The sequence below is a fragment of the Meriones unguiculatus genome, chromosome 6 (genome assembly GCF_030254825.1).
Source record: "Meriones unguiculatus strain TT.TT164.6M chromosome 6, Bangor_MerUng_6.1, whole genome shotgun sequence".
Taxonomy (NCBI): domain Eukaryota; kingdom Metazoa; phylum Chordata; class Mammalia; order Rodentia; family Muridae; genus Meriones; species Meriones unguiculatus.
The window spans coordinates 82,346,151-82,362,104 of record NC_083354.1 but is presented as its reverse complement, the minus strand read 5'-3'; the positions used below and the strand labels follow the sequence as shown (position 1 = coordinate 82,362,104).

At 38.9% G+C, this 15,954-nt stretch overlaps 1 protein-coding gene across 1 annotated transcript in view; it reads left to right on the top strand.

Annotated features, from left to right (window-relative positions):
- Positions 1-15,954, top strand: part of Zswim6 (zinc finger SWIM-type containing 6) — a 163,355-nt gene that overhangs the window by 138,639 nt on the left and 8,762 nt on the right. Inside the window, exons 5-10 of the mRNA XM_021632755.2 lie at positions 1,176-1,355; positions 5,261-5,437; positions 5,708-5,854; positions 9,044-9,190; positions 10,621-10,881; positions 15,433-15,568. Coding sequence (XP_021488430.2) covers positions 1,176-1,355; positions 5,261-5,437; positions 5,708-5,854; positions 9,044-9,190; positions 10,621-10,881; positions 15,433-15,568 — 1,048 coding nt within the window. The remainder of the gene's footprint in view (positions 1-1,175; positions 1,356-5,260; positions 5,438-5,707; positions 5,855-9,043; positions 9,191-10,620; positions 10,882-15,432; positions 15,569-15,954) is intronic.

Sequence of the window (15,954 nt, the reverse complement as noted above, 5' to 3'; positions counted from 1 at the left end):
ATTGTAGATATCTGTGGCTTAGACAAGTTGAAGCTGCTTTTAAAAATTTTGCGTATTTTATTTTTACAGTTTTAAGTTTGTAAGCTATTTTATATTTACAGTATCAGATGCACTAAATAAGAAAAACTGTTAAGCAACTCTTTTGGGTAAAGAAAGCAGTGTCTATCTCATTCATTTCTACCGTTCTTACCCAGCTGACAGAGATTAATTGAAACACAGACAATCCATATGTACCTTCTTAGAGAAAACATACTGTGAATGTTTGAGGGATTGGTATTCTCTTATTTAGAAATTAATATTTTAAAATTTATGAAGTATTTGTGTTAACTACACTTTTAAACTATGCAGAAGAATCAAAGTCACCATTATCATATTCAAATTATGAGTTATTCCTTTTTTCTTAAATTCATTTTTACTTTTCTTCCGAAAAACTAGTGAAAATTTTATTAGTATGTCTTTTAACATTTAATGATCATTTGAAGATTGGTACCTGTTAGATTGCTTAGGAAAGTGTGCTTAATGGAAGTTATTTTCATTTTGTTTGATTATCTCTGAGACAGTATTTCACTGGTCTAGAACCACAAGCTCCTTTAAGACTTGTGAATCTCTTGCTTTAGCCTCCCAAGTCACAGCTGTATTTATTTATTAAAAAAAAAAGGATGAATTTTACTGACTTCTAAGGCTAAACTTTTATTTCATTTACATATGTATTTATGTGTATATGAGAATGTGCACACATGTGCACATAATTATGGCTAATTATTAATAAACAGTGTTTGAAATTCTTGTAAAGAGGCTAGAAACCTGTATCCATAGTATACTTTTATCATTTTATTATGAAAAGATAATCTTTGAAAGTAAGCTTAATTTGGGGGAAAAATGATATAAAATAGTATATTGCAGTACCAAATTGAATCCTGTGATTGTTTATGTTACTGACTGTTATATGTAAAGCATAATACAAATAAGAAGGTGATTACAGTTAGAACTTATGAAATACATACCTTTATTTATAACAGCTCCTTGTTCTTCAGCTCAAACTCATGCTGTATGTTGTCATATTAGAAGAATGGACAAACTCATGTCCATCTTGAAGTGATTCAAAATTTTTCTTTAGCTGCTAGCTATGAACTTTTTATATTTTTAAATTTACTTCTTTGTCCTCTTTAAATCAGGTGCTCTGTGGATGTGTATAGTTTTAAACCCCCACTGTAAGCTGGAACAGAAGGCTGGTTGGCTAAAACAACTGAAGAAATGGAACAGTGTTGATGTCTGTCCATGGGAAGATGGAAATCATGGCAGTGAATTACCCAACCTAACCAATGCTCTGCCTCAGGGTGCAAATGCCAACCAAGGTGAGCCCATGTGGCATCCTGTCCATTCTCACCTGCTTCTCTGTGCACATGTTTGCAATGCTAAAAGATCATGGATACAGGGGCTTAATGAAGGATAATACATCTTTCCTCTGAATGTGTGCATGTGTTTTAATTGGGAACATTGTGTGTGTTTTAAAATAATACACGGTGCAGACAGATAATGATATTTTTATATGTAGTGTGGGTTAAAATAATCTACTAATGGTTTAGTTTCAATTTTACTTTTTAATTAAAAATGTAGAGTAGTGACAGTACTATGCTACTGTGTAAAACAGTGTTGAGAGACTCGAGGAAGGTACGCATTTCTGGCTTTATGTTAAGTTCATATTTGCACTATTGTGTACTTCATTTCTTAGATTTAGAGTATAGCAAGGAGGTATGAAACTGAGGGACTCGTTGGCAATGTGTTATGGAAATTCTTTATTGTGAAAGACTGTGTAATGTATTTGGTCTCACCCATAGTAGGTGAATAGTGCCCTTCAGTCTCTGAGACAACCAAAAAATGCTTCCACATTTCCAGAATGATCCATTATTTTATCCTGCTGTTTTTTGGTTTCTCTTTCATCCTTTAAAGAACAAACTACTCCTTGGCTTCATTTCTTCTGTGAGACACTAAGTTTTCTGGTCTTTTTCACAATCACATTCTTAACTTTGTTAAGTTCTTGGACAAATCTACTACCTTTCACTAACACGGACCAGTATTCTTTGCATGACTTTATGCTGTGTGGGGGATTTGAACGCGATTTAAATCAGAAAAGTTGGGTTGGAATTAACATTGGAAAGATCCAGAATCAGACATTCTTTGCTGGCCACAGAATAGTTGATATTCCTTTAAAAAATGCCATGCAGTGTAGCGATTTCAAGTGTGATATTAACAGGGTATTCACTCTTTACAAAGGAAGCCCACAGGGACTTGTCCAATAAAAAAGAATTTTTAGGTCCTAGGAAGATGATTGTCAGACTCTGTTTTAACTGGAGCTACTTGCCTTGGGAATTCAGTATTTGAAGTCCATTCTGTCTATATCATGCTCATGATGATGTTATTTAATAATTAAATGTATCCCTCAGATCTCCAATTTTTTCAAAGTTGTCAAGTGTAATTGGTCAACATTTATTCTTTTCATTGCTAGGGAAAGGTTCTTTGATGTCTACATAGGCAATATCTTTAATCTTCTGTTTTTATAATTGGAGGTTTTTCAGAGTTTTGGTTGCTGCTACTTTGATAGCCTACATTTTGCATTTTGATTTCTATGCATGATGTTACTTTGGTTTAATATGAAAATTCTGTAGGCTTTGGAACCTGGATGGAGGCTGGAGAGGCGGCTTAATGGTTACGAACACCTGCTGCTCTTTCCGAGAACCTGGGCTCAGTTCCCAGCATCCACGTGGTAGCTCACAGCCATCTGTAACTCCAGTTCTGTGGGATCTAATGTTCTCTTCTGGCCTCTGTGAATAGCAGCCTGTGTATGGTACACAGACACATGAGGAAGGAAAACACCAATACACGTTTAAAGAAGAAGAAATGATTCAGACTCACAGGGCACCACAGTTGTGTCCCTTACAGCTTGACCTCAGCAGTGGAAAGGCAGGAAAGGCAGGAAAGGCAGATCCATCCTCCAAAGGTAGAGCTGTGGCTACTGTGCCTAAAGGGTGTGTGCTTTTAGTCAGTCACTCACAGCCTTTCCTGAGGGCTTGTGAGAAGAGCCAACTCCTCCAGAGGGCGGTGGTTATCATACCCACAGAGGTTGTAGTTACCATACCTAGGACTCATCCACAGTGTAGAGCAGAGCCTGGGGGCTAAGGAAACAAGCCCAGAAGCCAAGACATCACACTGAGCTCACTGTGCTTCTGGGACTGATGCATTTCACAGCGTGCGTTAGAGTGCACAAGGAGGGCTTCTGAAGCCCACTGTCTCTGGCGTGAATGGTTAGGCTTAATGAACAGCATCTGAATCCTACTCTTTTGGGAGGACTTTTAAAAATTATAGAGTGAAAGTCACTTTCTTTTTTGTTGGCGTTTTTGTTTGTTTTTTTTTTTTTAGTAAGAATTCTTCACCTTTTACTTTCCCAAATTTATTGCTATAGACACTTTATTTTATTGTTTATTTAGTCATTGTATTTTATTTGCTTATTTATTTATTTTGTGTCTCATGTGATAGGTCCTCATGGTCCTTTAAATACAATTTCATGAGAGTTTAGCCTTTTTGTGACTATTGGTTCTGTTGGTATCTTAGAGCAAGCCAATGTTAAAAGCTGTGTGTGTTCTCTACTTCTCTCTGCTGCCATGAAACACAGGAAACGTTCAGTTTCTTTTTCTAGTGAAACTACATTACATGCTTGTATTAGTGTCACAGAGAGAGCCGAGTCAGTACTTGGAACCCTTAACTCACTGTTTTACAGATGCATAATAGCAAGTTGTTGTTTAAATGCCCATCCATATGATACCAGCAAGGATCCTACTCAGGAGTCTCAGCAGACCTTCACCTGCTCCTTTCCATCTGTCATCTGTGCACCTCAGTATGTCTTCCCTCTAGATAGGGAGAACTAAGATGATATGTGACCACCCTGAAGTAATGTCTTTGTAGACTTGCCAACAGCCATTACAAATGGCAGCATTAGCTGTGTTTTATAGTAAGGGGTATATTTGAATCTTGGCAACACCTGGCCATGGGATTGTGACAAGTTACAGTGTTTGTGTTGCTGCTGTGTTCCTCCAGCAGGACAGAGAGCCCAGGGAGATGTGTTCTCCAGGGTGCTCTTCTCAGCTCAGTCGTGTTTGCTCTTTGTGGTTTGCTTTCTGTCTGCTCAGACAGAAGTTCAGAGACAGGAAGATAAAGCCTTGCCGTAAAGGAAGCTCCACGTTTTAGTTGGATCTCAGAGAACAGTGAAGGGGGCTAGAATTGAGCACAGTTAGGGGTATGGATGAAATTGTTCACTGCTCTGTGATTCAGTGGGGACTGGCACCACGATTGAAGGTACGTGTGGAGCTGGGGCCCAAGGGTTGGGAGTGCCTGTAGTCTTAGGAATTGAATAAGCCGAGGAGCTCAGGTGAGAACATCCTTTATTCCGCAAACATTTCTTTTCTTCGTCAGGTCCTGAACCCTGAACCCCCTTCGGACTGTATGCTTCTGCTCTCTTGTGATGCCCCAGCATGCAGTATGCTGGGGACATCACACCAGTCATGGAACCTGCCCAGGAGTCAGGAGACAGCCTGTAGGGGCAAGGTAAGTGCGCTGGTTTGTTTTGTAGCTATGTTGTGTGGCTTTGTGAAATGTTAAACATATGCATTTATGCCCTTTGGGATATAAAGTGGCATTTAATCATTATATCCCAAGAAGCATAATAGTTTTAATTGTGCAAAACCGCACAATATAGTTAAAAAATACAACCAAAAGCACAACCCTTATGCATATTTTTAAGGCTGACTGCATCTTCCTGAAAGGTTCCATGGCTGGTGTCGCATCTCTTGCATAGTGCTTGTGAGAGCTGTTGATCCCATCAGGGGCAGCCCAACACAGCACCTCAGAAGTGGGGAGCAGTGAGTTTTCCAACGATCTTTTTTTTTTTTTTTTTAAGCCGAGTGCCTCTTTTGAGTATATTTGGCATGGAGACTAGACTTGACAATTCTTTTTTGCAGGATGCCTTTAACCATAGCTTTAAGGCTGCAGAATGTTTGTATTTAATACAACAAGTGGCTGGGAACTCTTTAGGCTCACTGCCTTCTAGCACTTAGAATGTGAGAATATTCATTCACCCTTCTGCTTAGGGGGTGCAGGACAGTGTGTGTGGGTGTGTTCATGAACATCTGGCCACAGAAAGGTATGATTGATTTATTCACATATGAATAATAGCTGACAACGGCTTTCTGAATTATGGAAAAAACAGATTCATCGAACAGGCCACACCGGACAGTGTTCACAAGAGCCATTGAGGCATGTGATCTCCACTGGCAGGATAGCCACTTGCAGCACATTATCAGCAGTGACCTGTACACCAACTACTGTTACCATGACAACACTGAAAACTCCCTCTTTGACTCCCGAGGGTGGCCCCTCTGGCATGGTAAGTGGCCAAACCGGAAAGATATTTCCATGACTTACTTCTTTGTTTAGTTCTATAGCATTATTGGCGTGGGAGGTAGAGAACTGTAGCATTCAATAGGACATGGATGAATGCTTGGCAAGGGAACTAAAATTCTCATTCAGATCCAAGTTCAGAAATGGTTTTCTCTATCTTCTTATGGCATTTGGGGAGAAACATCTTACTCTAGTAGCCTGCTTTTATGGCAGTATTTGATGGTGCCAACTTTACCCCTCTGGGTTTCTATTGTAGAACATGTTCCTACAGCCTGTGCAAGAGTGGATGCATTGCGTTCTCATGGGTACCCCAGAGAAGCACTGAGACTAGCAATAGCTATTGTGAACACATTACGACGACAACAGCAGAAACAGCTGGAAATGTTCCGGACTCAAAAAAAAGGTGATTGTGGAAGAGGTTGTGTCTTGGAATGGGATTGTTGGTGAGGGTAAAATTGGTTTATGTTCTGCTAGAAGAGTTGGATTTTTGAAAGCACAGCTATAGAAATGGCATTACTCACCACTCTTAAATGTTTGATAATGTACTCATGTGTTATGCAGACATATGTAAAATCAAACACCCACATAAGGAAGGTAAAGGCAAAGGAAAATAATTTGAGAACATATTTGCAGAAATAAAATCTAAGTTGTTTTGGCTGAAAGTTGAAAGAAAAAATTTCCTACATAATTCTTTAAGGGGACTTATTTTTTGAATAGCTGATGGTATATCTGGATCATCTAAAATGGAAGCCAGATACTTTCTTTTGTGCTTGAGTGTTTTAGTTCTAATGCTAAGAACTCTAGAATGACTGCCCAAACCCAAATCCCAGCAGTAGTTCCCAGTTGGGCACCCCTTAGTTGATGACTGTGTTCTCAGTCATTAAGGTTTCTCTTCTGCAGAGCAGGTCTCAACAGAAAGTCTGTCTCTGAACTAGAAAGTCTAAAACAAGGCCTGGCACTTTATAGCTTTATCTCCTTAATGATTTGTGTTTAAGGATATGTTATTTACTGAAAGTGATGAGAATTCCCATTTTGGTTGGTTGGTTGGTTGGTTGGCTGCTTGGCTGCTTGGCTGCTTGGTTGCTTGGTTTTTCAAGATCTGCTAAACACATTTGATGAGCTATCAGATGACAGGACACATTTTAACTTGTCTTTATCTCGGTTTAGTAATCTTCTAATTTTGAATAAGTACCATAAATAGTAATGACAAAGGCTGTTCCTAGGTTCTTAGCTTGCTATCTATGCATCAGATAGTAAGATGCATCTGCTTTTTTTCTGGTTGTGTACTCTTTGTTCTTTCTGTAGGCAACGTTTCTTGGGAAAACTTGATTTTTCTCGAACTTTTAAAAAATTACGAACAGTTTTAGTTACTGTTGACTTTTGCTCTTAGTTGTGTTTTTACTTTTTGATACTTAGATACCCACTTTGAGTACAAATAAATACTGAAAAGTTGTTGGAATAAGCTGGAAGCTGGAGCATGTGCTGGCTGTAACTTTTAATTTTCTCTCTGTTGGAACTATTAGGAGTATGGATTGGCATTGTCAGTCACAGTGGAAATAATTCCAGAGTTACAGTTTGAACCACAGAAAGGAACATGCAGGTGGGACTGGAATATAAATTGCCTCAATGTGCAACAACTTTGCTCATTCTCCCAGAATGCATTGCTCTGCCCTCTAGAAAGCTTTTCTAAAATCTACTTTCTCTAAACACACAGATTGTCCCTAGCCCAGGGAATTTGCTTCTGAATTGTGTAAAGGATAGCCTTTGAGCTAAAAGGATGTACAGTGCTTGGTGTAGAAAGAACTGACTCATGATGGTCATATCTGAATTTTTTTTTTTTTTAGAAACCATGTAAATTTTTCTGAGAAATGTTAGTTTTTGAACTCAGTTTTGTAGAAATGTTTTATTTAAGAGAGTGTAAAATGTTGAAGTCAGTTAGAATTCGTGTTAGGTTGAACTGCGGCAGTCGCCTTGGAGTCATTTGTGGTGGAGCTCAGGCCTGGACCATCTCAGACACGTTTCCCTGTCATCCTGCACGTGATGACACTTGTTTCAGGTGGTTCTGAGTGTTGCTGGAACTGTGTTATCTGCACCGGTATCTGCCCCTGATTTATTGTTTGTCCTACTATTGAAGACTGAGGTTTTAGTAGCTGCTGTCAAGGTGTTGGACCGAGGTTAGTGAATTATAGTGCCAGTATTTCAGTAACCTCTAGAGTGACTTGTCAGCTTTGTGATTCTAGAAGAAAATAACCTCTCCCTGTCTTTAAAAGTGTGTTTCTTTAAAATCTGTCTCCTGGCTTTTGATTTGTTTGTCTACACACACAGTTTCTTTAACCATATACAATTTTTGTAAGCAAACAAAACAGAGTTGGCTATGGCAAAGAGTGATGCCTGTACTTCTCTTCTTATGCTTGCTATGCATATGAAAGTCAGTGGCAGAAACCAAGGACTTTCGGAGGACTCTAGAACCCAACTTAAATAAACAGTCATTAAAAAGGCGGGGGGGGGGGGAGGAGTGCTAGAGAGATGGCTCAGTGGTTAAGAGCACTACCTGCTCTTCCAAAGGACCTGGGTTCAATTCCCAGCACCCACATGGCAGCTCACAACTATCTGTAATGCCAATTCCAAGGGATCTGAAATATTTACACTAATGCACATTAAATACATACATACATACATACATACATACATACAAACAAATAAAAAAATAAGCATTCATGTACTTTTCTTATGTGCTTAGAATTAATAATGTAAAATCAAAAGACTTCCAAAGAAATAATAAATTCATAGTGGCTGGCTATAAGTCAGTTTGTTAATGCATTTTTCAGATAAGTAGATTTTATTATATTTTGTTTTAAAAAGGAGATACTACTGTTTCATTATTTTGGCAAGCAGCTTTAAATAGCATTTTATATTAGATTATACCTTAAAACATTTGCAAGGTTTTTCCTCGGCACTCTTAACATGAAAGAGCTAACATTCTGTGAAAAAAGTAAAAAAAAAATTCATTTTTGTCAAAAATCTCCATCTAACTTGTGCTATAGTTTGTTCTTGGCAGAGTTCAACTCTTAATGCCTCTTATTTCACAGCAGGTTGCTGTGATGTGATGGGGGTGATTAAATGATGTGGGGTTTCAAGTCAAACCCAGGATGCCACTTCTCTCATTTTTCATTGAGATGACCCAGTGAATGCCAGCACACTGGCAATGTAAAGATACAGTCTTGTTGGCCCAACTGATGAGTCCAGACTTTCTTAGCAAAGTTGGAGGACGGTTAGCTTCTTAGGGGAAAGCACAGGATTCCCTGTCTCTACAATTCGACAGTCCCATGACTATTAGCACATGATGTTGGGCACATGAGTTAAACGTGGAAACCATTTCTACTAACTGTTTGGAGTTTACAACTCAGAACAGCCCACAGGGTGGAGATTATAAGTGCCTTATAGTTGATTTTGTTTTTTGAACTAAAGAGGCTTTCCATCTGAACTAATTACTAATTTTTCAGAATGCTGCCATTAAATCACATCTGTATTACCCTTTCTGCTCTTTCTTCATCTCCCTTCTCCTCATTTCTCAAATCCTTTTTTTGAACAGAGCTACCCCATAAAAGCATAACCTCAATAACCAACCTGGAAGGCTGGGTTGGACACCCTCTAGACCCAGTGGGCACACTCTTCAGTAGCCTCATGGAAGCTTGCCACACTGAGGATGAAACCTTCCCTGGGTTCTCAGACTTTCCAGGTAAAGCCATTCACACTGGTTTTTCTTTACAGTACATATATTTTAAGTGGTCTACTTATTTTTACTTTCTGTGCACTGGTGTTTTGCCTGCATGTGTATCTGTATGATGGTGTCAGATTCCCTGGAAGTGGGGTTACATACAGTTGTGAGCCGCCTTGTAGGTGCTGGGAAATGAACTCAGGACCTTTGGAAGAGCGGTCAGTGCTCTTAACAGCTGAGCCATCTCTCCATCCCCTAGGATGTTTTATGAAGCCATGCAGTATCTGTGGGTTAGTGAGAGCTAGTAGGTAGGCCCTTGTGTCTCAGGTGGGCTTCCCAGAAAACTCTTCAGAATAAACATCTGACAGTATTTGTTAGTGACCTGAACAATACTCTCCTCTGTCACCTGCTCCTTCGGTGAGAATTTAATAACATTTATGACTTGTTCTACCTTGATTATGACTAAAAATGCAGCAAAGCATTCAGAACTAGAATATTTAGTTGCTTTTCAACTTTTTCTTTGTGTGAAAAGTGACTTAAATATGTTAAGTCTAATTTAAAGGAACTGATAAATATTTTTCAAGTGTTTGACACCATACATTTCGATAAAAGTCACGATTTGAGATTTCTCTTTGGTCTTTTGGGAATTCAGAATCATCTCTCAGAAGGTTTCCTAAGGCAGAGGTGAGGAAGAGTAAGGACCACCCTTTGTTAGTCCTGTGATGAGACAAAGCAGGTTGATGGTTTTGTCTCTCTCAGCATTGTCCTTAGTGGTTGCCTTCCAAGTTCTGTTGGGAAGGTGACAGGAGTGAGTCCACAGTCACATTCCCTGAATGAATGGCTGAAGTTACAATTTCAATTTGAGCCTCCTGAACAGAGACGAGAGAATGCTTCTCTGGTGTTGACTGACCTTGGGTAACAGCAGGACTCCGAGGTTGAGTTACATATACTGTATTCTGTACTGATTTTGCTGAAAATTTTAGAATTATAGTAAAAGTATGAAAACTTTTTTCATGCCAATCTTAAAAATGGACCATTATAGTCATGTAATTTTTTAAAGTTAACTTTTTATTCTTATCATATATTGATTATACAATATAATGAGTCTTATAACTTTGGTAGCATGTAATTTTACTTTTGTCTAATTAAAATCTTTTTTTACTCTTTACGATCCTTAGTACCATATTTTCTTATATCTGTATTTTTCTCTGGGATCTCATTTTTAATGCCAAAGAAAGCCTAACTATTATTAATCCCATAAAACATGCACATTTTATCATCCATGGTCACTGTTTAAAATATACTAGAAAGCTGTGCATCTTAATGTAGACATTGGGTGTTCTGACCTTCTCAGAGTTAAGTTACTTCATTCACTGTACTGATCAGAACGTAAAATCTGTGCCTGTCCGTATCAGATGTAGCTTCAGTATACCCTTTACGGCATTTTATAGAAAGTGTGGGGCAGTGCAAGTCCCTGGAGTCACACCATATGCCTGCACACAAGTTCCTAGAAGAGGGGGAATCCTATGTGACGCTGGCTGTGGAAGTTGCCCTGATAGGGCTGGGGCAGCAGCGGATCATGCCCGACGGGCTGTACACACAAGAGAAAGTTTGCCGGAACGAGGAGCAACTCATTTCTAAGCTTCAGGAAATCGAATTGGATGACACACTGGTGAAAATTTTTCGCAAGCAAGCAGTCTTCCTGTTAGAAGGTAACGTGACAAAGGGTCTTGTTTATGTCCTGATCTTTGCTCTGTGAAGAGCACCATGTGGATGCACTGGATATGGTAGTATGTAATCACAGAGCATCTGAGACATGCTCACTAAGAAACCTATCAGCTGACTTAAATACAGAAGTTTAAGGTTTTATCATGTGATTTAGGTTGTATAGGATAGCTTGTTTGAAATCAGCCCCATTTAATGTCACTTGCTTTGTAATGGGCTATTTTTATTTAGGCTGTGTGGCTCTTGTGATAAATGCAGTGTTGATATTTAGTGAGATATGATTGGTACCCTTGTTTCTATTTGCTTGATCAACTAAATAATAAAGGGGAAATGGACCTGCATTCCTGTAGATTTGTTGGCTCTTACAGACAACATCTGGCCCCTTAGTGTCATGCGCAATTGGCCAGTGAAGAACTGAAAGCTGCAGGAGTGCTTTCCCCCGTTTTGTAATAATGTCATGTTACTCATTATGCATAGGTTCACCAAGGAAAGGGCTTCATAGACTATAAGAAGCAAAGGCAATTGTTCTTGATTTTTTTTTAACTAGGTCTATGTTTAAAGGCCCTAGACTTATATTTTGGCAGGCACTGTTATTAAGATATTTTCTCAGAAAGGTAAGTGTGATTAGTATAATGTAGTGTGTGCAAATTTAATTGTCTTATTAATAGAAATTGCTTTTCTTTGAGATGTGTGCTGTGATCATGGATTTTTCTGTGATTGCCTGCCTGGTTGAATGTTGACACTTTATATCATGGACTGCAACACAATTTAGAGAAAATACTATTTTAAAACCTCTTTAGTTTGTCTAAAATTAAAGATCTATTTGAGAGATAATATTTTTTCAAGTATATTATACATTTATTCATTTTAAAAAGGGACATGTCCTTAAAGTAAGCCTAAATATGATTATTCACTTTGAGGGGGTAAGTCCCATTTTAAATTTTGAAGTAGTCTACTGTAGTTTCTCATTGTTGACTGTTAGTTATTATTATGTAAAGATTAAAGGCCTGTCCTGGCTATTTTCAATACTAATCCTGATTACTTAACTACTTTTTATTTTTTAGTTTTCTTCCATATAATCCCTTTTGGTATATAAGCAACATCATTGGCCACAAGGATCTTTTCAGTGTGGTCAGGATTTATCCTGACTTTTGATTGCTATTACATTGAAATTCTGGAGGAGGACATGCAATTTTTCAAACTTGATAGTTAGTGTGTGGTATCTTTATCATTTACCTTTTGTCTTTTAACTATGTCTCTCTGTGTTCATTATTGATGTTTATTTATTTTTTACTCTCAAGTTTTCAATTAGTTGATGTTCATCCAACTTTTGTTTATTATAAGAGCTCTGTCTAAGGAGGTGCAGTGGCCCTCTGGAGCCCAGGAGTAGCCTGAACAGGACTGGAGCAGTCACAAGGAGGCTGTGGCTGTTTCTATACATATTAAAGATAACTCTGTTAGTGAGTTGACTACGTGAGCTCATAGAGTTCTTCATGCATTTATGCTCCTTATAGGAGTCAGGAATTTCCTAGCAGACCCACGCACCTGAGAAGAGTAATTACTGTATTGTTGCTAAGTGTGATGCTCTCCTGGCTATGGTACTGGTGGCTTAGAAATTTAAGAACTTTGTGCCAATGTCAGGGTTTTGTTATTTAGTACACTTGAATTCAGGGATTATAGTCATTATTAATCAAAAGTAATTTGCAATGCCTGACTTAGTATTTTACTTGTGGAACACGCATTCTGACTCTGAGTAATAAAAAGATGATGTGGTGAACCTTTGGAAGGGAATCGATAAAGACTGAGGATTAAGGGTAGTCTGCAGTGTAGATTGCTATAATTTGACCTGAAGTTCGTGGACCTGGAAGTTTCAGTCACCTGGCTGCTGTACCAACATGTGAGAGACAGATGAGATAGGCAGTGGGTGTTTATTTCCCACAAGGTTTTGGAAATTGATAAGAGACTGGAATACAAGACTAAGGTGTTGGCCAGTTCTGCTTCTCAACAGGGCTGTGTTCCTGGTGTGAAGAGCTCTGTCCTTACTTGACAGATGAAGCTATTTGGCATACTTTTCCCCCTTCTTATAAAAATTAGTTCTTGGAGAATGTCGAGTCCTCTTTCTCCTCCTTCAACTCCTCCCAGATCTCTGCCCTACTTCGTTACCCACCAAGCTTCGTGTCCTCAAGTCTGTGCTGCTCATATATACGCTTGAATGCACAGCCTTCCACTGGAGCATGGTAAACCTACCAGGAGCCATACCCTGAAAGACTCTCCTTTTCCTGGCAGCTACGAATTGCTAATAGCCTTTTACCTAGGGGTAGGACTTCACAGAGCTGTTCTCTTCCCCTACCCCATGCTGGAATTATATCTGGCTTGAACTTACCAAGTTCCTATGCATGCTGTCATAGCTGCTGTGAGTTCTTAGGCAAAACTGCACTGCTGTGTCCAGAAAACCATGTAGTCATCATTGCCTTTGGCTCTCAGTCTTTCTGTCCCCTCTTCCACAGTGGCCCCTAATTCTTGAGAAGAAGGGAGTGTGATATAGGTGTCCTATTTAGGCTTGATCATTTCAGTCCTTTATTCTCTCCACTTTAACCCATCTGGTCTCTGTTGACCACCATCTACTTCAGAAAGAATCTTCTGTGGTGAGGGCTGAACGATACACTAATCTATGATTGTGATGATAAATCATTAAGAGTCAATTAATATTAGGCAAATCATTCAGCAGAGTAACAGTTGTAGGTTCTCCTCTGAGGGCTATGACTTGTGTAGGCACAGGTTCTTAGACTCAGGTTTGCATTTCAGCTTGTGGAGCAGGCCTTAAATATAATCAGTAGTGGCTGTTTACTCCCATGATATTTGTACCACCGTTACACCAGTGGGTGGGCATATTTTGCTAAGCTAGTCATTATTGAGGCTTGAAGAGTTCATAGCTGAGTAAAAAGGCACTAATCCTGTTTTTTTCAGTGTCCTGCTCTTGACCTCATTTAAGTGTAATTCTTTCATAGAGTCTGTGTCTCAAAATATGTTCACTGGAGTAGGGGCTTTACTTCATGAGTTTGGAGATTCATATACATTTAGTTCATCACAGTAACTTCAATAATATGACTTTGTGAACAAAGGGCACACATGTAACACTATCTACTATTCACAAGTACTATTTAAACATTTTCAGATGTCTTACAAAGATTAGTAGATTTAGCAAAATTGGAAATTTGTCATCGATTTTGGTTTGTTAAGATTAAAATATGAGAGCCGGACACAGTGGCACACACCTGCAATCCTAGCACTCGGGGAGGCAAAGGCAGGCGGATCTGTTTGAGTTTGAGGCCAGCCTGGTCTACCAAGTAAGTCCAGGACAGCCAAGGCCACACAAAGAAACCCTGTCTCAAAAAAGAAAAAAAAAATTACAATGTGAAGTATCTATGATTTTTAAAAATATTTAGTGAATAACTTAAAAATACTAGCCTGAAATTTTTATTATGAAATGACTTAGCTTATTCTAGAATGACCTAAAATGTATCGTGCTCCTACCCAAAACTGAGTTCAGTAAACTTGTCTCACTGTTTCTTCTGAACTGCATTTCTTGCATTCTAAATTCTTTTCCAGACAGGTTTTTCTCATGGAAAACAAACGTATTGTGTCCTCTGAGCAGTCGTGTCATGGTTCATAATTCTAGAAATCATGAAACAAATGTTACCCAAAGGTGACATGGAAACCAATTTATTAAGCACTTTACAGTAACTAAACCTCAGAGCACCTAAGTGCTGAGTGTCAGAACTAACCACTGTGGTTTCCTTTCAAAGCTCACGTTTGTACTTCCTCTGAGAAAAGCATTTGGGGAGCACACGCGGGACCAGAGCTGCCACCGCACCTGTCAGAATTTACTAAGAAATGAGTTTTGACAGTTTAAATGTGATTTTGCTTTCAAAATTGGCCTGCTGGAGCTCAGAAGAGTACATTTTCATTATTGTAATGTTTTTCTTTGGCTTACAGTGAATACCAAATGGGTAACTTCTCGTTAATCACTTTATGGAATTACCATTTCTGCTTATTAGAAACAGTAGTGTAGAAACAGAGTCTGTGCTGAGGGCTCAGCATCCTCCCGCTTGTGAAACTGAGCTCTTTGCTGGACCTGGCATGTCTGTGTTGGTCAAGACACAGGTCCCATAGTCTTCTTGCATTTCCACATCTGGCTACTCAGTTAACACGTACTGAGAAAGACCTTTCTCCATTCTGCAAGGAGTGTGCTTCAGAGGCCCTCTCTATGGGAGGTACTTGTGTTGAGTGTGGCTCTGCCTCTTGGTTCTGTGGTTCTTATTTTAGCAGTGGAACACTTGGGGAACTGTTGATGACGTGAAACCTATATTGGGTAATGTGCCCTCAGGAGCCTTTTGACTTAAGAATTATTTTTTCCTTTCAACTGTTACTTAGTTCAAATTCTTTACTCATTTAGCTGTAAAGAATTTTAAATACAGTTCTTAAGAAGTGTTAGTTTGTTCTTTTAGAACGTAAACTGTGTATCTTCTCTTCCACAGCTGGACCATACAGTGGTTTAGGTGAAATAATCCATCGGGAGAGTGTTCCAATGCACACATTTGCCAAGTATCTCTTCACCTCTCTCCTACCTCATGATGCTGAACTGGCATACAGAATTGCACTGAGAGCAATGCGGTATGTACCCACAGCCCACCCCAGCAGAAGCAATCTCAGTCCCTGCTGAGAGAAATGGCCATTAGCTGACCTCATATTCAGCCATGTTTCTTACGGGCATCAGACGAGCTAAAGACACTATTTATTTGCTTCCTGGATTGCTGTGAGGCACTCTGCTGTATTTTGATTTCGCTATAAAGTAAAAGGAGAATCCTTTCTTAACTGCTGTTCAACTATGGCCATCATAGCCTTTCCTCTTAATGGTAGAATTTGGAAATAAAATCACAACTTCAGAACAGTTTAATCACAGGATGACAGTTGAATGCTTCCTGAATAATCAGTTGTTTTAAAAAAGAAAATTTTTGAACATGGGTAAATAATAAATACCCTACAGTGAGTATGCTAAT